Below are 17620 nucleotides of genomic sequence, written 5' to 3'. Positions count from 1 at the left end.
TTGAGAGGGAAATATGTCATGCTCATTCACCAGGGGCCTACAGAGCATGCTGGCATCTAAACATGTATAGCTTAAAAATACATTAATATTCTCACTGGCTGCTTAAAATCAATTACTTTGATGGTTCATAACTGTATTCACAATATTTTACAATTGTCTCATACCTGTAAAGTATATATGCAGCTTGTTGAAAGAGGTCTTGCACTTTCAGTCCAGGCCTGTAATGCCAAATCAATGTATCTCACTTCTGTCAAACCTTCTGTGTACTGCATGACTAGGATATATTGTGATAATGTATATTAGTAAATTGTAAATTATTATAAATAATAACTAATAAAACTAATAACTAATAAAATTAGTAAATTATAAATTATTAGTAATTGTAAATTATTATATTATATATATTAATATTATAAAAGTATAATTAATATTAATATATAACTTCATAGTCTTACAAGCCAACACAAAAATACGTGCAAAACTTTGTATTAGCAAAGGAGACATAACCACAAATAGTGTCAAAAGTGTCAGCACAGAAAAGCTACATCACCTCTTGGAGACACTCGAGAGCTGGCTTCATCCTCCTGCTATGTGACTAGATAAATGCTTGTTGTGTGACTGAAAAGCACTTCATAGAATAATGAACATCTGGAGGTCACACAGACCAAGCTTCATCTCCTTGGGGATAGCACTTAGGATTCTTTTTCCCTTATCTAACTGTAATTTCCCATGATGCAGGCAGCATCTGTTGTTAGGATTTCTGCTGTGTCTCGCTGAGAAGTCTTCTCTCCCTAAGGCTGACCTAACCCTGCTCACTCAGCTTGTCCTCATACCCATGTGCCCCACTGCCCTTGTCACCCTGGTGGTCCATGCTGGGTGTCCGTGTATTTCTTGTACAGGGGAGTCCAAAACTCAACACAGGACTCCAGCTGCCGTCTCACATCTGCCCCTCCTGCTAGGACACCTCCTGCTTATCACTGCGCACATGATGGACTCAAGGGATGTGCTACACATGTTTAAAACTACTTCAAACAAGCATGCAAATCAACCTTTTCCCCTTATTCTCACAGCAAAACCCAAAATTAGTGCCATAACTGTCTGCAGTATAGATTTTCCTATTAACAACTCAAACAGAAGCATTGTACTCAAAACTCAAGCATTAGTACTCGTATAGCTCATTAAAATCCTCTAAAACTTCTCAGACAAGAAGATTCTCACCGTTAAATCCTGTGAACTTAAACAATATCAATATAAAATCTTGCACTTCATCACCACCCTTACAGAAAAAAGTTTTGCAAAACTACAGTGCTAAAGGAGCTGATAATATCATAGGTTTATATAATGCTTCTTTTCCTTATTATAGTTTCTTTGCAAGCTTCTCAGACGTGCTCCAACAGGTGATGTATGTTTTCCCTGTCAGCTCTCCTCCCTAACTAAATAATTTACTTTGTAATGTAATAAATGTTGGGTGTATGCTTCCCAGCATGGATGTTTGAATCTAACATTCCATCAGACAAGCTTTGATTATAGGGTTTTTAAAATTATGAATCTACAAGGCAGGCCTGGCACAATTCTGTCACGAAACCAGCACATTGGTGATCTTGAGGTAAATATAAAAAAATACAGTCTAAAGTATACATGAAACTGTATCTCCTTTATGTGTAACAGATCAGGATTTACTAGCTCTCATTTCAAGACAAAATTGAGGTTGGGTATTTCCCAGTGGGGGTGCCTAAATATATCAGGACATACATATGACTTAAAACCAGTGTTCATTATATGAAGGTCCACTGTTAAGGTTGAAGAAATCTGAAAATAAAGAATCTTAGTAAAGACCCTGCCTTCCCAACATTACTGGACGTTAAACCCCTCCTCTGCAGATGCCTGTGCTTGAAAACATTGGCCCTGGGACTATACATTATTATAAACTATATACTATTTCAAACAAACAAACCTGCCTCTGTCATCACTGGTAAATCCCTGACAAAAACAGGTTTTATTCTCTATTTAGAAACTGAAATTACTAGAGCAAAATTTAGTACTGTCGTATGGTAGCAGTTTTCCAAAATTACCACCAATGAGAGATTTCTACACCTTTGAACAGTCACTGTTCAAGAACTACCACAGAATAATACAAAGTCCAGTCTATGCATGCCACTTAAAAATTCTATTTAATGTATGTATTACGCTTCCCATACAAAACCAGGTTTTACTCAGTATTTGTAATTTCCTGTAACACACCAGGCTGATGGGTATCATCCTCTCAGCAAACTCACATAGATCTGACATCTTTTCTGGCCTGGTGGGGCACTTGTTATGACTGATCTTCATTACAATTTAAATTGCATACAGTTGCACCAATGGAAAGAAGAGAGACTTTGCCTTACCTTCTTTTACCTTTGGAAGAGCTATAGCTGTAAAGTGAACCAGATTCTCTCAAATTAATATGGACTTGCAGTAAAAGTTCCACCATCTCTCTACTATTTTTTAACTACAGCAAGAAGATTAGTACAGTCATATTTTGAGGATATTTCTTGCTGTGAGCTATAAAAGCAACTGTAAGGCACTCTGTTGACAAACTAGTCTATGAAGTGATACTTGTTACAAAAGAGAGGACTTTTTTTGGCAGAGAAGAATTAAGAACAGTTTCTTCCCCTTTTTATGAGGGAAGGAAGGATAAAATATTCACATTTATTTATAATTTAAATTTTATCTGATTCTTCTTTTAGTTTGAAAGATTTCTGTTTCAAGCTAGGCAAGTTTTCCTACATAGGTATTTCCAAAGAAACATGAAGTATGTGTCATGACTCCCCCTATTCTCTCTCATTTTAAAAAATACAAATGAATCCCTTTTGGACTCTTGATTTGAAATATGGGGAACACTTTGTTTTTCAACCATCTTTTATGCTACTTGCCTTTGCTGAGTGCACCACCTCCATAAACACTGGTGAATATAAAAAGCACGTGGCATAACAGGTAATTTCCCAAAATAAGATCATGTAATACAGTAAAAATGACTGTGCACATGGAACAAAAGGAGAGCACAGACTCAGTCCTGAGTGTCAGCTTCAGCAATGGAACCCTGTTCCTGAACTTCAATGTAGAAAACTTTATGTCAGATGAGTTGAACACATATTTATAGACTGAAGTTCTAGGACTGGTTTTCATGCTAAATAAAAATACAACCACTATAAATATGAGTGTTAGAACCAGAACAAAGAGAGTTATGGGTAGAGCAACATGATACAGGTTTATTTCTTAACTGGCATAATATAATAAATGACTGATGGACAGTTGCACTGACCGCTTTAGAAAGACAAAGTTCTTTCCATATTTAGCATACTGCCTTTCTTCCTGCTCTAATGCAGAAATTTTATGCAATTTGCAGTGCAGAACCAAGAATGAAGCCTGCATGATGTGCAGTGCACCAAATCAATCAGACAAGTCTACTGTCTTGCAGACATCTCCATTCTTTTTAGTGTAGGGAGAATTCAGTATCCATGAAAGCTTTTATTTGCCTGTAGTGAGTCAGGAGTTGCTCAGGCAGGCTGCATTAGCCAAGATGGAAACACAGAAATGGGTGCTTGTGGGCACTGGTCTCGGTATTGGTGTCTCCTTCCAGGACTATTTATGCATTTTGAAGCACACAAACTTGGACAAAAATCAACAGAGGTATTTGGAGTTGCATCCAGGACTAGGATTCCTCTTCTGCCCCATCCAAAGGCACACTTTATCACAAAGGTATGACCAGATCCTTCTGCCCTTGTGAATTTTGCATTGCTAGCTTCATGGCTGCACATGAACTTCGGCAGAAGACCTGAAAACCTCTTGCCCAGTCCAGAGCTAAGGCACTCTCTGGAAAAAATGGCCTTGAATTAAACCAAGGAGGACAACCAGCTTCCCAGTTGCTTTACATGGACTCTAACTCCTAGACTATTACAAAAAAATTAAACCGAGCTGGTCTAAAACTCTGCTAAATCTAAAACAAATTTCAGATTTCATGTAGTCCAGAATACTGTGGATGGTATTGCTGAACTAAGATACCAGTGTTTCCCATGGCATGAAATTCCCAAGTCCTTTTGTGGAACTGTGACTACATGTACAGACAGTCACAGGAAGGGAACATGTTTTCAGAGTGATGACTTGGAACCCAAGGCACTGTGACAGCTAGAGAGTCTGTTTTAAAGCAATATTTAATTCTGGTGATTCACAGACATGATGCTTATAAACACATTTTTCTAATCTCTCCCCCTGCTCTCCATTTTCCTCTAAAATTGATGAGTGTTATATCATGTTGTCTGTTACCTGTCATAAACCACAAAATAATCTGAAAGCATGACCAGATCTGATATCTGTAAATCTCAAATATTCATTTTCTTTGTCTAGTTCAAAAATTGTTTTGCATACAAGAAACAATCTAACACTGAGGTAACATTATGAAGAAATCATAACACTGTTTCAATGTATCACAAATGCTCCTTTAGAATAACTTGCACTGACTCATGGCAAGATCTTTTGCGGCGACTAGTTCCTCACAAAACTTCGGTAAATAGGTCCCATCTGGAACACGAGCAGCTCTGTGCTCTGCTTCCTGATGATGCAGTACATCAAACAAATCCCCCAGACACTCCCCACTGCAGGTTCACTGTCTGTCTGGTGGTGGTCATGGAGCCAAAACTGTGAGAACCAACACTGTAGATCAGAATGAGCAGGAAAAATGGTATGAAAATACAAGAAGAATACATAACTAAGAACGCCTGCTACTGCATAAGAGTCTTAGATTTCACAGCTTAATTCCTATTCCTGCATTTTAAGTGGGTAATTTTCTCCATCCAGTACAGTTATAGATCTTCCCTTAAAGGCTTTTTCCTGTGGCATGTGCACACTGAGTCCCTGTCATCAGGCTGAGGTACAAGTTCCATTCCATCCCGTATTTCAGGTTTGCTGGCTTGGCGTTCGGCATATTTCTGAAATATGTAAACAACATTTAAGAATGCTGTAAGCACCAACATATAATTCAAGAAGCAGAATTTTCCTCCTCCCTTCCACTCAGAAGCCTACCTTTACCAAGGCTCCTTATGCCATTGTTCACAGCCTCTGCACAAGGTGTCTTTGTAACACAACTACTAATGGGCTACATTGCCTCTGAAAACCTCCTGTCATGTTTCTGCCTATTATTATGGTAACTTGGATATTGTCATCATCTGTGCCTAACCACTTTACACAGATAATGCATAAAAATATCATTTTTGTACATTGAACAGTTCCATCTTTCGTGTTAACCTGTGGCTGGTGAAGCTGACATCTAAGTGCACAGCAGCACAGGAAAAAGATACTTTCAGAGAGGAGAAACTTTGTTCACTAGAGATTTGCATTTTCTAAGGAAGAAATTACTACTGGGCCTGCTTCATCCCCTACACTCAGTACTAAGTCACACTTCTGGAACTTCTTTTCCATATATTCATTGTTTTGTAGTAGAGTAGCTCAGAAGTATGAAGGGAAAAAGGAAGAAAAGTGGATATACAGATTATCTCCTACAGAGATCTACTGGAAACCAAATACCAAGTGACAATGAAAACAGGGCTGACTGGGGACGGGGGCAAAAAAAATTCCTGATTCTGTAAAATAACCATTATGTCAGGTAGATTCTTTAATTAAGAATCAGGGTTTAGCAAAGCTCTTCACACTGATCTATGAATAATATATCTGCTAGTGATTTAAGTAAGGACTGAATATGAAATTTGTAGCATCAGTAGCAGCTGGGGGGAGAGTAATAAAGTGATTTATTGTACTCACCTGGAGCACTTTATAATAGTAGCAGTAAAACCTGTGAGGCTGAAGTAATTCTCTTGCTGTTAGTTGTCCTTGTTTAGCAATTTTTCTTGCTTCCTCATCATTCTCCTTGAAAATTCAGATGAAATAAATGAATAACAGAGCAACTCAAAGCCTGACTAGCATTAGAAGTTTTATTAAATGGGTTATTCAAATCTGCAAAATTAACTACAATTACTGGTAGATTGCAAAGGCATTATTAAAATTGCAGATTTGTTTAAAAATACTGGATTGCTTTTATTGTCACTACTGCTACCTTAGGGCTATCAATAACAACTTCCATGACTAACTGTACAATTTTGAAAACTCAATTGATTACTGCTCTAGCATTTTGTCCAAGCCTCAAGCTTCTTCAAAATCAGTTCTGATACCTCCCAGATCTACTTTATTTTACAGAGGACAAAACAACATCTCTTATCCTCTCCAATGCAAGGGAATTCAATGTCTTCTTTTTTAAAAAAAGTGCATGAATTCATTTATTCTCAAGCTTTTTAGGTCTATGTTGCAAAGCTTTTAGCACTCTCCTCTGATTACTGAGGTAGAATTACAGTACTCTCAGAAAAGAAACGCTTCGTGTGTTTTTTTTAACCTTAACAGCATTTTGACTTAAAGCACAAATGGTGTTTTCAATCACAGAATTTATCTGTTTGCTTACAGGATCCCAGCCTCCCACTCTGAGCACGTTACAGAGAGCAGCAATTTTTTGCACATTCAAACAGAACATGCAGTAACTTCTGCTCTAGTCAGGGCCTAAAAAAGCTATAGCATTAATTAAGTAGTATCTAGGAATCTGGTTGTTTCTTTCACAATTACCTTAGTCAGTATGCTAAGGCTCTGACTCATGAACTCTTCTGCCCATACTTAAAATGAACACTTAAGTACTGCCCTAAATAGAGATGGTTATTTCAAATAAGGCCTTCCCATTTTACACTAACAACAAAATGTACTTCTTTTATACCAGGATTTCAACAGAGTTCATGCAATATATATATATATACATATGTATGTATGTGTGTATTGTGTGTGTAAATCCAAAAGAAGATACTATTAAGATAAATTTGTTGATCACTTTAAACTTAAATCAGTAATGGAACTTACCTTAGCCCATTTTATTTTCTCTAGCAAGTCCTCTAAGTTTCTCTTAACTGGAACATAATGCTTCCAAGGTTTTAATCCAATATAAAAGTGTTCATAGTACTGGGAATCTTGCTTCAATACCAGGCTGTCACCCAGCAAGAGGTATGGAAACCTGTAAGCTGCTACGGTGCCATCTACATTCACTTGGTATTTGTACTACAGCATGAAGAGAGGAAAAAAGGTGAAATGTTTTGTATCAGAATGGGAACAATGACTGCATAAATTATTATTTTAACAGGCAAGAAGTAATCATGTTTAATCATTTTCATCTTCAAACTCATTTCAGTGTAAAGCACGTGTAGTTTCATGGCCTTCTGGATAATATAATGAAAAAAGGATTTGTTTTCAACATGAGGCTGACAGTCAAGAACCTTTGTGTCACATGAGCTGCCTCATGGGTGTCCTATTGAAGTGACCTGGGATAGAGCAAGGGCTACAGCAGGGAAGGAAATAAAACTAATCTATACTTCAATTCAAACAGAGTAAATTTATTCTGACAACATTATTATATAGAATAACCTGAAACATATTATTATATAAAATAAGCTGAAACATAATACTAGAAATAACCATGAATGTCATGCTTTGGCAGATGTTCTTGGCTGTAACAGCATTTCTGAAATACTGAACTTCAGAGCAGAATTTCAATTGCTATATATTGCAATGACTTCTTACAGGATTCTGTCCTCTTCATTTTTTTTATTTCTCTTGCAGTAGAATTTGTATGTTAAAGTACAACAAAAATACTCATCTATTTTTCTAATTTGTTACTATACAGACTCTTTCAGACATCCATAGTGTACTTGAAATGGCTGTAAATTGTGTCCATTGTTTTCATATTTACCTCAAATCAAAGAAACCCTGATGGTGAGAAATCCAATTTCTCAGTCTATTAAAACAAAAAAATAAGCCAAGATGGCTCTCTAAAGGTCTTTCTTGGCTTTCTCTACAAGTGTGTCATACTAGGACATGGATTACAGGTGGTTTATCTCCTATGCATGGACCTGTGCTACTATAGCAGCATAATTGTTTTGTTTACTGAAAAGAATTAACAAAAGTATGCTTTCTTTTCAGCTGAAATTAATTATTTGAAATAATTAATTTCAAAATTAATCAGAAACTATAATTTTATTACTACCTTAAAGAAGTCAAAAAAGCCCATCAGCTGAGCCTTCCCCAGCTCTTTTTCTTTTTCTCTGAAGAAGAAATATCCAGTTATTCCAGCATCTAGTAGTTCTGGATTTTCCTTGGATAACTTGACAAGATGGAGACGTTCTTCTCGGCTGTCTCGACCTCTGAATAAAGCCCTCTCAGTTTTGTTTTCCCAGAAGGGGCCTATGAGCAGTGAGTGACAAGACAAAAGCAGACAGCAATGAAATGTTCAGGGTCTGTTCAAGGCAAATAAAGAACTTGGTTTGACAGTGGTATTACATTTGGAGACATGGTAGGACAGGCATGGTTGCCCATAAACACTTATTCATCACAGGATTAAACTCCCAATTCTGGTTTGAATTTTGGGATGGGAAACTCATACAAGGAAAATTGGAGAATTGCTTTTCCACTCAACAATTTTGTATTTCAATAACTTCAACTATCTTGAAAGCTACCTAAGGGATTATAATAAAATATGTAAGGAAAATGCTAATAATTAAAGCAATTCTCCATCCATAAAGCCTGCCACAAAAACCTAATTTCTTTAGTAAAATCCACCTCTGTTACCCAGCAATTCAGTTAGGTCCTTGAAGAACCATTTAATGATGCCTTAAAAAAGAAAATAAATGGCTATGTTGTGTCTCCTAAACACTTAGCAAGAGTCTGAAGACTTAATCTCTGCTTACTGCATTAACTATGCCCCTCCTCACCTTTCTGCTGAAAATTTCCCTAGAGCACCTACTAAATGGAGTAGTCTCTTACTGTCTCCTAATTGGAAAAGCAGCTGTACTAAATCAGTAAACACACAATGCCTCTAACTGATCATTTAATTGAAATATTTAATTTTAAATCTAATAAAGAAAAGAGGAACTGAGAACTAATTAAATAAAAAGAAGTAACTTTCCACTCCAGTTTTACTCCTTAGGTATTGCTTATGCCATTTGTTTGATCCCTAAATATTCTTTAATTTCCTGAGGGGGAGGAAGACACCTGTCAGTAAAGCTGACTCCTTTTTCAAAGCCAGAAAAGCAATTCAAGAGATCTTAACTCTGAGGTATTTCTTCATATAGACAATGTTTTCTAATCTGAAAGAGGCTGCAGCATAGTATCAGCTTACTTCTTTCAGGATTCAAATTAAGTTTTTGTAAACAGAACATTGAGCCACAACACAGTCAGGAAAAGGGTTACTGTTTGATTAGAAGAAACATATTTGAGCCCTTGACTGAAGAGAAAGGCCTTTTAATTACATTTAGTTTTTCTTTGCCAGGTCACAGTAGGCATCTTCTGGATACCTTTAATGTCAAATTCACATGTATTGCGATCTGGACTTCTTAAATTTTGGTTCTGAATGATACACCAGCTTAGTGGCAGTGTTGACAAGTGTTTGCAATCTGTAAAGCCTAAGCTGCTTGTATTCAGAGACTTCCCAGGGCACTTTTAACTGAAGACTTCAACACATTTGAATGCAACTAGCTTATTTGATTGGAAATCACAGATTCTTTTTAAACCCCCAGTCTAACTCACCTGTATTCCCTTGAATGGAAAGGAGATCATTGGTGACTCCACGCAGGGTTTCCAGAGTCGAGTGGGTTACATCATATGTTGGCAGGATGATATCTCTGGAATCCACAGAGCCACACCAGGAGATGACAGGTACAGGCCCAGGTGTATCATTAACCTTCCTGTGCTCAACTGGCCAGTCTCCAACATTGAGATAAAACTCCACGTCAGGAAGACGAACCTAGATATGTACCCAAGAAAGGATAATAACACAGAGAAGCTGTCTGTCACTCTTACATCTATGCATCAGTTCTCTCATGTCACGCACTCAGTGCACCTAGTGGATAGTTCATAGATTTAGCTGTGCTTAATGCATGAATTCCAAGGTTTTTCCCTGCAGGGAAGTTTGAAAGGAACACCCAGAGGCCAGGAAACAGCTCCCAGTTGGGCCTTAGCCCTTGGAGCTTTCCAAGCATTTCCACTACTGCCAGGAGCAGCCCCCACACATTACTCCTAACACCCAGTGTTGTCTTGATGGAATGTCATATCTTATTTCAGGAATTATACATTTGACGATACAACAACAATTGCAGTACTGCCATATTTAAATATGTTTAGCCTGGATAAGAGATGACTGAGAGGGGATCTTGTCAAGGGCAGTTGTCAACAGGATGGGGCCAGACTCTTTGCAATGGAGCTCAGCAACAGCACAAGGGGAGACAAGCATGTACTTAAACACAGGAAATGCCATTTGAATATGACGGAAAACTTCCTTATTGTGAGGAAGATGGGGCCATGGAACAGACTGCCCAGACAGGCTGTGGATAGTCAAAACCCACCCTGGAGATGATCCTGCGCAACCAGATCTGGGTGAACCTGCTTTGGCAGGGGAGTTGGCCTAGATATTCTCCAGAGGTCTCTTCCCACCCCAAGCACTCTGTGGTTCTGTGATATTGCCTAAATATGTGACATGATCCAAAGCGGTACCTTCCTGGCCAGCGACAGGAACATTTCATCGGAGAACATCTTGAAGTCGGTGTACTTCCCAAGGGAGCGCCGGTAGATGTGATTATCCACGATACTGTAATGGACAATAGCACCTCCTGTTTGGCTGAACTTGGCTGGGATTTCCTTGAGCATTCGCTGCAGGTCAATGGTGGGAAATGAAATGAAGTCTTTTGTAATCTGAGGCTCTTGGGATGGACAGGACATCATGTCCTGCCAGACCTCAGGGTCTTCTACAGGACAGTCACAGTATTCATGATAAACTGGTTCTGTGGAAAACAAAGCAACAGAGTCTGTATTCGTGATTCTACAGCACACATAATTTATACATTACAGTGGCTTGGCATTTTTATACCATGCTTTCTACAGTTTTCCTAGGAAATCATCCTTCCTATAATTTCTGGAATTTTGCAGTGTAATTGAAAAAACAGCAACATTCTTCTCTTTTCAGAAATACAAGACTTTATGTTATCAGGGTGAAATTATTCTGCTAAATGAAGGTCCATTTCTGTGAACCTGCCAAGCACACGGGGGACTCAGAACTGTTTGAGCTGTCCACAGCTACCACAGCCCACGTACTGCAGTTTGAAATATACCCTAATTCAGAACTTTGACAGATTACATTATAACAAAAAATACCCTTACCTTTCAAAATATAAGGTGATTGAGCCACATGCTGATCACCATAAAGTATCTCAATTTTCAAGCCTTTTGTGACACTTCCATACATCCGATAACGCATAAGGAATGTACCATCATTTCTATCCAAAGGCCGAGGCGTGTAAATTCTGGTGACTTCTTTTGGAGAAAGTGCTTTAATTACCACTTTAAACTGTGTTCTTCCTGGCAAGAGGAAAATAAAACCAGACAAAATCACTTTAAGCTATTAGAATTACATCTAGTAAATAAAGGTAAGGAGCAAACTCCACTGAATTAAGACCACGGAATTTAATTTATTTTTCAGTACAATTTTTTAATTATACCAAGTTGGTAAAACTAGTTTCCAGTGATGAAATATCACCCTACCAAATATTCTTAGTCATTGCACACCTCTAAATGGAAAACCTGCAGATGTAGATAGAAAGTTAAATATTTGATTATAAGACAGAAGGAAAAGCTAACAGTATTTTGAAGCTAAGATCAGGTTTTATTCTAAGTTTTCAAGTTAGTGCTCTGAGGACCAATAATTTCCTCTAGAGTAAGAAAGACAGGAAACCAAGTTAAAGTAACAGGAGAAAAGAATACTTGCCAGCTTGTGGAAAGGCAGTTGCAGCATGCAGGAGTCACATACAAATTGTTCAGCTTTGGGCTGCTGCTGACTGTCTTGCACATTTAAAGTCCCAGCTACTGAAAAGCAGTGATAAGAAAATGATAGTAGAGATGTTCCCTGGACATCTGTCTGACCTGTGCTTAAAGATCACCAGCATTTCATCATTAATGCACTAAGATATGGAATAATTTATGGACAATACAAGTATGCATAAACATAAATCTGTTATAGTCTTTAGTTCTATCACAAGTGGTCACTGCCAACTTTATTAATTAAAAAAAAAAGGAGGGGGACAAATTATTCACTAAGTGTGACAGTCTAAGCATTATGAACCAAACAAATACAATGCTACCACCAAGTAATATACAGAAATAAATGAAACTGAAAAAATCCAGAAAAAATCAAGATGTAACTAAAATCTGAATATGTCCCGACAGCACTAAATGGTTGAGATGTCAAAGTTATATTTTGCATCCACAGATAAATACACTGATGTGGTAAGTACCAGTCTTTTAATGATTAATCATGTCTTCCTTAGATCACTGGGTCTTGAAATTGGATTCAAGTAAAGTACTGTGCAAGAATATTCAGATTAAATGACTCTCCCGAAGGAATGAACATCTCTGCCTCTAAAGGTCACGGCAAGTCACAAGCTTGCTTCAAGGTAGCTGACTTCAACCAAGTACCCTCTCCCTATGACTATCACCTAGTATTATTTGGATGAAGAAGCATTCAAATCCAGAGTTATGTCATGAGGTTCACAGAGGAAACTGTTTCCTGTTGGTATCACATCTTTGTCTCCTTGTACCCCTTTTATTAAACAGCATTTTTACTGGGTATAGTGATTTCCCACTGAAGAAAAGTAAGTTTTCCGCTGTCATAAAAATGAGTGAATATTCTGAAAAAAAAGTCAAATATTACTGAATTTTATATCCTTGTCCTGACCTACAGGAAGTAACTAAGTGGGTCTTTTCCCCTGCTGGTTATGTACGTCCTGCTCTAGACATGAGGAGCCCTTGATCTGCCCAAAGGATATGTTGGGTTTAGCTGGTGGCACTTAGACACAGGAATCATTTGATAAGGGAAGTGACTGATAACAAAGCTCTCAGGGAAAAAGCTAACTCCACTGAAAGTGAAGGGGAAGAAAAACGAGACTGAGTGTCTCATGTAAGTACAAATAATTCATTGGAGGAAACAGACTTCTTGTTTGTAATTTACAACACTGATTGTGTAATGGGGCCAAAGCCTCCACGGTATACTTAATCATGACAACTTTTTGCTGATTTTTATTTTTTATTTGGAGGAAGTTACCATGGTACTTTCACTCCTGGTTTTTTGTTTCTCTCAGCCCAAAGGAATTACAAAAGAAAAATGTGTCCTTGATGAATCAGCAGTGCTACTATTTCTCTGTTACCCTGAAAACATGTCTGGGAGAGCATTTTGAGCATACAAAATAATTTCCCAGCACTGAAGAGACACTAAAATATAGACACAGTCAAAATGGGATACTTTAAGTAATCCAGATAATGACACCTGCTTTATGCATTTTTTTTCTTCTGTGCAGCTTGCAAAAGAGGTATGCCATGCATGGAGGAACAAGTGACGAAATGGAGGGAAAGAGAGAAAAAGCAACAAGATACTGAATTTAGGCAAATTGCTAGAGAAGAACAAAAAAATCCTAGTCACCCTATTTCTGACATGTATGCAGAAAAGAAATTAAAAGATCTGAAGGTTTTTTGATTCAACTGTTTTACTGGAATTGTTGCTGGTTACTTTCACAGATGGAAATCACAGAATTGACGGACTCACTAAAGGGACACACAAATTATTAGCCTATACTTTCAGAGAGCTGGATGCAAGAGCATATATCCAGTAACAAACAAATACAGGCCTTGTGTGTGACCATCACAAAAGCCCAGGGATTGTGGTCACCAAAGGGAGGTCCTGCAGTGCCCAGGTATGAAGGTGACTGAACTGAAATGTACAACTCTGTCTGGCAGCACTGGAACGAGAGCTGGAAGAAGCACGCCTTGCTCTTTGAAAGCATTTGGTGAAACCTACAAGAGTATCTGGGAGGCCTTGAAAAATATTTATTAGCACAGTATCATCTGAACAACAGATAATCTGAACAGATCATCAGAGATCATCTGAGCAACAGTTAACAGCTGATTTTATCACGGACAATAGTATATAAAGACATGGTTGGCAGTTGTTAAATCTAGGATAAAACCCAGCAGAAAAAAGGATAAGGCTTATCCAAGTAGCCAAAGGAAAAAAATCTATGCAGTTTACACTAAAAGAAAGTTCTGTATTTTCAGCAGGGATTTTCTTAATCTTTGAAATAATTTTTCTAGGGAAAGAATGAATTCTGCATCATTCAACAACCTCCTACAAAGGCAGGTAAACAGTTACAGCCTCTGGGCTGAAATTCCAGTGTAATGTGCAATGGTGCATATCAATTCTGGTGAACAGACTACACATTCAGAAAACAATTCTGCATTTAAAATCTACTTATTATGCTATACAAGTTTTATAATGGATCCCAGTAAGTCCTGACCCACTTGACCAAAATTCTAGTGCACATAAAAAACAATTGAATAGATTTAGACACATTTCACAAATGTGATGCCTTAACTGTGGTTCTGCTGCTCTGATCACAGTGTTCCTGTTTTGCAATGGGGGTGGATAATGTCAATTTTTTGCTATCTCCACAGGTATATTTTGAGATGCTTTTAGTTTATGTTGGAGAGTGGTGCCTGAATGAATATTGTTAATTGTAATTCTTAATGATGTTTTACAGATTTGAACACTTTAAATCATTAGAGAACAGAAGTTTATACCCAGGGTCCCTACAAATACTTTAAACAGTGCTCATGCACTGAGTATGATCAACTCTACCACTAATTTTTTTAAGGATCCTTGGCACCCTCCTAAACAGTTCTTGGCCTGGGACAGCAGCTAGCACAGGCCGAGGCAGAAGCTCTTCCCTGCTGGCAGCACTCATGCTCTATCTTTGACTGGAGGCCACAGCAGGTCACAGGATGAATGGAGATCACTCCATGCCAGATGGCATTGGGACTTGGAAACTTTCCTGGGACACTGAATTTATTAACATAAATACGAACACACACGAACACACTGCAATCAAAACTAGGTTCTCAGTACCCATGTCCTCCCACTTTACCTCGGAGGACTTACACTAGCATGAGAATCCAACTGAACTTCATGCCTTTCCACCTTTTCCAACCTGTTGTTTGAACCCAGGGCTCTTCCTGTGCAGCTGCTATCAGCCTTCACCCCACAGTGCAGTCGCATTCTGGACTGCAATTACAAACTGTGCTGACATCCAGCACCAAGCTGCAACAGCAGATGGAGAAAGCTCAGACCTGAAATATCTGAAGTTTCCACACTCCTGTCAGACTGAAGACATCCCCTGTATAATATATGGCTACTCCTTAATTCTGCAAGCAGCAGCTTTCTAACTAACAAGACATGAAGAGGCCATGCATACTTGGTAGCTGCCCTCTCAGTACCATCTCTGTGAACAGTAAATCATACACAGCAAATTAAATAGCTTCTACCCTATGTAAATTAGCAACACAGGATTTCCTCTGGGGCTATCTCAGGGTTATCTTCATTATGAAGTCTGTGACACCAAAGTAATTTTTATTTCAAATTTAAACTATTAATACAGAGTGTGAAGAGTTAACTTGCAGCAGCAAACAGCTGACTGGCATCATACCACTGGCCTGCAAGAACGAGCCCAATTCCCACCCTCAGGAGAAGTGTCGTGGGATGGTTTGTGCTTGTGCTGAGTAAACAAAAATGAAAATTACTCCTTAACGGAACACCAGTAGGATAACAGAGCCCAGAGGGCTCTGCTGACTGAGACACAAATTTTAAGCAACTGGTGTGTGTGCAGCATTAAAAGTAATTACATTACCACTTCCCAGCTGTGCACTGGGAATCTACGTCCACTAGCTCCAGGAAGACTGGTTCTTTCTGAGCTTACGGTTTTTTACAGTAAGTTCCAAACTGTTTAGAGCAGACTACTGGTGAGAGCAGAGGAGGCACTGGGCAGCACCAGAAGAAAAGAGGCTGGGACCATGTGCTTCTCTTGCCATCCTGCCTGTCACGGGCGCTGCGGGACCGGGCGCGGGGGGCAGCCCGGGCACAGCCACCACACGGAACGGGGAAAGGAAGGAAGGAAGCAAAGAGGAGGAAGAGGGCAAGGGCCGGGCACCTCCAGCCAGGTTCTGCGGCGAAACCGCGGCCCGGGGTAGGGTGTCCATTCCTGCCCCTGCCCGCCGCGGAGCACACGAACGGTACCTGGCGGGGAGCGGGAGAAGTTCCGTCCGGCCGCGCTGACCGCCTGGATGTAGAAGTACCGCACGGGGACGGTGACCCCCGCTTCCAGCCCGGGGCCCCACGCCAGGCTCCTCTCGGCGCTGACGGGGTCCTCGGGGTCCGCCGACTCCGCCGGCTGCAGCCGCGGCCCCGCGGCGCCCAGCAGCAGCAGCACTGGCAGCAGCAGCAGCCCGCGGCCCCCCATCGCCCCGCCGGCCCCCATCGCCCCACCGACCCCTATCACGCCCGCTCGGAGGGGTCTGGGGCCTCCTCGGGCCCTGCGCGGCCCCCGCCCGCTGGGCGGCCCCACGGCGCCAGGGCCGGGCAGAGCCTGAGGGAGGCGAGCAGAGGGCCGGGCTTTCCCCGGGCGGCTGATTCCGCCTTTCCTGGTTCTCCTCCTCCTCCGGGCTGTCCCGCGATGTCCCCAGGGAGGTCGGGGGGTGGGAGCCCAGCCCAGCCCGTGTGCGCTGGTCCGCGCCGGCGGCGGGAGCGAGCCCCGCCCGCGGGGCACAGGCACAGGAGCGGGTTCGGAGCCGTGCAGTTCCCCGGAGCCGCGGGAAATACAGCACTGTGAGAGTGCTGGGAGAGCGGGGAGCGGGCTCGGAGCCGCTGGTCTGCGGCTGCCTGTCCCGAGGGGTTTTCTTCCCTGCCTGTGGGCGCTTTGAGGGCCGCGCTGAGGAGCGGGTGATCGGAGGTGTGTCGGCCCCCTCAAAGAACACGTTACCTGTGGTTTAGGATACAACTCAGCCGGCAGCTGAACAGCTGGCCTGGAATTTAGAGAGGAATAAAATCATCTTTCTCTATCGCTTATTGTTACTGCCTTGTGTCAGCTGATGTACAGGGATTGCTGTAAAAGGAAAAAAAAAAGTCCCAAAAACCTGACATAATTTAAAATTTCTCACTGGTTTTAAGATTTCCCATAGCAATTGCATCCAAAGCAAAGGACAGAGCATGGACCCTGTTGGGATGCACTGACACACGGTCCCTGTCACTGGGCTCAGCACCCTGTCCCAGAGGGGAGGCTCAGACACGCACCCATGCCCAGGTGCTCCTGAGGTCTGTGCGTGACATGCTGCTGGTGGCCCTCATCAGTGCTGTGATGCTTGGTGAGGGGGGAAAAGGGATCGCAGTATTATCCTCTAGAAAATGTAACAACCAAGTAATTTCATGGATTTAAAATGTTGGGTGGCAAGCAAAGAGGGTAAAACTCCAATGATTTGTCTCCTAAGGTTGTTTTATCGTTTTTCCTATTTGCTGCTACTAGGAAGTATTTCAATGTATGAGTAGATGGGAGGGTTTACAAGGCTGTAGGAGAATTAAATCAAGCTTCTGGGCAAGCCTGGATTTTCACATGCAAAGCAATGAGAGCACAAATGA

At 40.5% G+C, this 17620-nt stretch overlaps 1 protein-coding gene across 3 annotated transcripts; it reads right to left on the bottom strand.

The window, feature by feature from the left end:
- Positions 1 to 4175: 4175 nt before the first annotated feature.
- On the bottom strand, positions 4176 to 16843 carry POGLUT3 (protein O-glucosyltransferase 3). 3 transcript variants are annotated; one of them, XM_064718022.1, is made up of 9 exons: positions 16226 to 16360; positions 11872 to 11970; positions 11272 to 11465; positions 10609 to 10895; positions 9646 to 9862; positions 8108 to 8304; positions 6931 to 7125; positions 5797 to 5901; positions 4176 to 4967 (listed from the first exon to the last, which is right to left on the bottom strand). In XM_064718022.1, exons 3-9 carry the CDS (start codon positions 11366 to 11368, stop codon positions 4842 to 4844), a joined length of 1224 nt encoding a protein of 407 aa, XP_064574092.1. In that variant the 5' UTR covers positions 11369 to 11465; positions 11872 to 11970; positions 16226 to 16360; the 3' UTR covers positions 4176 to 4841. The 3 variants fall into 3 exon arrangements, with proteins under 3 accessions (XP_064574092.1, XP_064574083.1, XP_064574074.1); XM_064718013.1 differs by having other exon boundaries at positions 11872 to 11973; positions 16226 to 16358; XM_064718004.1 differs by lacking the exon at positions 11872 to 11970 and having other exon boundaries at positions 11272 to 11469; positions 16226 to 16843.
- Between the last annotated feature and the right edge of the window lie 777 nt (positions 16844 to 17620).

This window comes from Zonotrichia leucophrys, chromosome 1 (genome assembly GCF_028769735.1).
Source record: "Zonotrichia leucophrys gambelii isolate GWCS_2022_RI chromosome 1, RI_Zleu_2.0, whole genome shotgun sequence".
NCBI lineage: Eukaryota > Metazoa > Chordata > Aves > Passeriformes > Passerellidae > Zonotrichia > Zonotrichia leucophrys.
The sequence above is the reverse complement of the archived record's forward strand: the minus strand, read 5'-3'. Positions and strand labels throughout refer to the sequence as shown.